The sequence below is a fragment of the Arvicola amphibius genome, chromosome 9, assembly GCF_903992535.2.
Source record: "Arvicola amphibius chromosome 9, mArvAmp1.2, whole genome shotgun sequence".
Taxonomy (NCBI): Eukaryota; Metazoa; Chordata; class Mammalia; order Rodentia; family Cricetidae; genus Arvicola; species Arvicola amphibius.
In genome coordinates, this window is record NC_052055.2 from 101,767,192 (window position 1) to 101,771,514 (window position 4,323).

A 4,323-nucleotide genomic window follows, 5' to 3' on the forward strand; every position below is an offset into this window, starting at 1 on the left:
TACAAAACTTTTTTTTAACTCAAACAGCTGACAATTTTATTTTCACATTTCATAATGTAAGTGAAAGCTGCACTTTTTCTAATCCCACTTCTCCCCTCCAAACTATTCTGTTAGGAAAGGGGAAGCCTTTCTTGTCATGCAGCTGGAAAACACCCAGGCTCAGCACCATGATCTCCTGCTGAAACATAACAAGAAATACAAAACCGAAAAAGAGCCTTTCCGTTCTTATCTGTCTGGCCGAGTCATGCCAGGTCGTGTGGGCACCATCATAGGGCGAGCGGGAGGTCTCATCATGGGAGGCCCGGGCATCATAGGCATGTGGCCACCCATGGGAAGCCTCATTCCAGGAGCGGGTCCCACGGGCATCGTCCCAGGAGGAGGAGGACCCCTCATCGGCATCATGGGAGGGCCTCCCATGTGGGGTGCAGGCATCATGCCAGGGCGAGGAGGACCCGGGAAACTGGGGGAAGGTGGGATCATGGCCCCTGCAGGAGGAGGAGGAGCAGAGGATGGAGCTGGAGATATCTTTCCATGTTGAAATCCAGCTGTTGTTTTGTGAGTTCGACTCTGGGCCTGCTCTTCCGTCCATTTCTGGTAGTAGTCTTTCACGTTCTCCTTGTGCTTCCGACCACTGCAGTGTGTCTTTCTCACAGATGGAGAATCATGGGTAAGATATGTATCACAATAGTCACAATAAAACTTAGACATGTTGCTCGCAGGCCATTGGCTAACTGCTTCTCAACATACAAGTTTAATGATGCTGGTTGGGGATACAGCTCAAACCACACCAGTGGCCTCTTCATTTTTCTCTGCCAGCTTATTATCTGTAGAGTACGGCCCAAACAATGATGTCAAATACCGTGGCTCTGAGCAAGAAGAGATTCTAGGTTGGGCTGGGTGCGTGACTCAGTGGTGGAGAACTTGTCAGGCATGCGTGAAGACTTGGATTCCAATCTCAATATTGTTTTTTTTTCTTCTTCTCTCTGGGACTAGCCAAGAATGCCATCTGTATTTCTGCTTAAAACTCTAGGTCATATTTCTTACTTTCTAAACAATTGAGGTATTAATATTTATACACAAAATAGGCAGTAAACTGGGGAATATTTTAAGTAGATCCCAAGAGGCTACTGCATTGGAAACAAGTGTTTGACTTGTCATTACACATTTACTCTTTCTGTTATTAAATCAAAACTCTTGAGACCAACTTACCTCTAAAGTAAAAGAGTTTATTGAGTCACCTTGTTTTGACTTGTTGGCTAGTGTCTCATAGTCCCCCAACCATTACAGGCTCTAGCCAATAATACCCTTGGTTGCCTCCCAGAACATGGCAGTAAGACCCTATTGCTGAAAACACCACTTACTTGAGTCACAAAGCATGGAGAAAGCAAGTTGGTACTCCCTTGGAAGCTTCATCATTACCGGATGGCTTTCATGGTACTGGAAGATGCTATGCACTCTACTCAAGGAGAAAAGAAATCATCAGGCTTACCCTAGACATGACCCCCACAAACTACAATAATAAAGACATTTGGATTGATGCAATAATGGCACAAGTGAGCCAGGCGGTGGTGGCGCACGCCTTTAATCCCAACACTGGGGAGGCAGAGGCAGGCGGATCTCTGTGAGTTCAAGGCCAGCTTGGTCGACAGAGCTAGTTCCAGGACAGGCTCCATAGCTACTAAGAAACCTTGTCTCAAAAAAAAAAAAGACATTTGTGTTATGGGAGTAACAACTTTCTGACTGGATCTAAGGTCAGCTCCATGAGATAGAACCCATACCTGACACTTTTAGTGGGACTAAGAACCTGTAGCTAGATAGAGCCTAAGTCCTCAGGAAAAAAACTAATATTATTCTGCTAATGAACATGGTATTAAAATGACTCCCAGTGACTGATTGCTATGCTCATAGATCGGAGCATCTCTCAACCCTCATTAATGGCATTGGCTAATGTGTCATTTAACCCAGAAATGTGATGATAATGTAACTTGAAGTCTATTAGAGGTCATTTGGACAGCCAATTCAGATGTCTTCTTATTGTGAAGCCTATTGTCATGAAGAACTTCCAAGTCACCTGCACGGAGTTATTTATTTAGGTTTAAAAAACAGGGTCTTACATAGTAGGCCACGTTGTCCTTGAAGTCTTTCTCAGGGATCCATCTGCCTCAGTCTCCCAAATAGGATTACAGGCATGAGCTACCATGCCCAATTTCTCTTGTCTTTAAAGTTTAGTTAAGATAGAGCAGGGTATACAAAGAGGAGTAAGCAAGGCAGTCTCTATAGAAATTGTATTAGGCGAGAGCCATCATTGAGGAAGATTTGTCGTTTTTTAGATGGAATCCAAAGGCTTGGCAACCTGGGATCTTGAATTAGTTTTCACATATGTTCAGACATGTGAATAGAATCATGTTGGCTTAACTTTCCTTATTTCCCTCCCCTCCATCTTCTGCTTCTTGAAATTAAACTTAGGAAGTCTCAGAAACAGTCTCTTAAGACTATGGTTTATACAAACACCACCGCCACCACTTATAGAAAGTTCTATTTGCTCTTTAGACATGGACTGTATTTGTGAGAAGGGAAATAGCTGATATGCCATATCTGTGTTTGTAAAAAGGGTTGTTTTCTCTTATATTTGTGTCAGAAATTCTCTTTAATATATTTACACAACTTGGCTCCCTCAGGCTACTTCCTTGAACTGCCTGGCCCTCAGTTTCTTAGCCATAAACTATTATAGCGCTCGCTATTACATCACGCAAATTATTTAATTTAGCTTTTAAAACTCTGTGAAGATGACTTGTCAATGTCAGTTAAGAGCTTGGAATGTATTAGCTCACATGATAATATTCAAATAGCTTTCTTTGTAAGGAACTTACTAATTGGCCTTTCAAAAAATAATTTGCCTTTCAACAATATGGTTTGGAGAGTCTCCAAACATGGCCCAAATTACCTAAAAGGAGACTATGTAGAAAACAAAACTCAGGGCTGGAGAGATTCATGAATGGAGTGCTTACAGTACGGGCAAGAGGCCATGAGTTCAGATCCACAGCAACTACCTGTGTGTGGATGACAACGTGCCATATCCCCAGCACGGGCAGGTAGAGACAGACTGATCCTGGCATCTTGTGGTTAGCCAATCTAGCTACTCTGGGAGTTCTGGGTTCAGGAAAGACCATGTCTCAAAAAAATAATGTGAAGGAGTGATTAAAGAAGACAGCCTGATGTCACCCTCTGGGCTCTACATGGGCCTGATGCACCTATATCATGAACACCCCCCCCCCACACACACACACATACATTGATCTCATATAGCACAATCAACAGGATACTTCTGTAACCCCAATATGTGGTTTTACCTTCACCACCACCACAACCGAGCAATTCTCACCTGACAACACACAGGTTAAGGGTTCAACTCCACTTCAGATACCAATCACAGCCTTGAGCTGTTTCACCTGTGCATGTTTTTAAAGACAAGAGTCTCCTGTAACTTGGGCTGGACTTCAACTCTTGGTATAGCTAACGATGACTTTGAACTCCTTCCTGGTCTCCTGCCTTTACCTTCAAGTGCGGGGACTACAGGCACGCTCCATTACACCTGGCTCCTTGCCTGTGCTTTTGGCCAATTAGTTATAAATTAGGGCTCCCATATTACCACTTGGGGCCTGTCTAAATTCTTGAGCATCTCACGGGACTCGTTGACTCTTGAGTTATGTTCCTTGGTTTCTCATAAAGGGTGTTTCCAATGACATAGATGAGCAATGTCTGTGGTGAGGTCCTGGGGGAGGGCAGGTGGGATGCCCCACCCTCAAAGAACCACTCCTTGCCCTTCCAGAAGTTCCCCAAGTTTCCCTTTGAAGAGTCGATGGTGCCTTTATTACATAGATATGATGGCTTAAATAATTAATGATTGGTGATCAACTTGGCCTTTAACCCTTCTCTTCCTGGATATTAGCAGGGTGTGGTTAAAAGTCCCAACGTTCTAATCAAGACATGGACTTTCCTGTAACCAGAGTCCATCCTGAAATTGCCTAGGGCTTTCAGCTGTCTGACATTATAATAGCATAAAAGACTCCAGTTACCCTGGAGGCTCCGAGGGTTTTTAGAAGCAATAAGTCAGGAAATGGAGCAAAAACCAAATGCTTCTTTCATAATATCATAGATGGAAGACTCATCTTTTGACTGGCAATATAAGGCTTTTTCTTTGTACTGCTGTGAAAATAATTTTAATAGGTAAAACAAGTTGGAAATTCTCATACCTACCACAAACAATATTAGAATCATTAACGCTGAGAACCGTTAAAAATCTCTCTAAGATAACAACTAAAA

The 4,323-nt window shown here is 43.0% G+C and overlaps 1 protein-coding gene across 1 annotated transcript; it reads right to left on the minus strand.

Annotated features, from left to right (window-relative positions):
* Positions 1–225: 225 nt before the first annotated feature.
* On the minus strand, positions 226–708 carry LOC119824076 (U1 small nuclear ribonucleoprotein C-like). Its single transcript, XM_038344308.1, has one exon. The coding sequence runs from the start codon at positions 706–708 to the stop codon at positions 226–228; it is 483 nt and encodes a 160-aa protein (XP_038200236.1).
* Between the last annotated feature and the right edge of the window lie 3,615 nt (positions 709–4,323).

Bases quoted from the DNA above. Each gene is read 5' to 3' on its own strand.
- LOC119824076 (XM_038344308.1), bottom strand. From the start codon at position 708: ATGTCTAAGTTTTATTGTGACTATTGTGATACATATCTTACCCATGAT.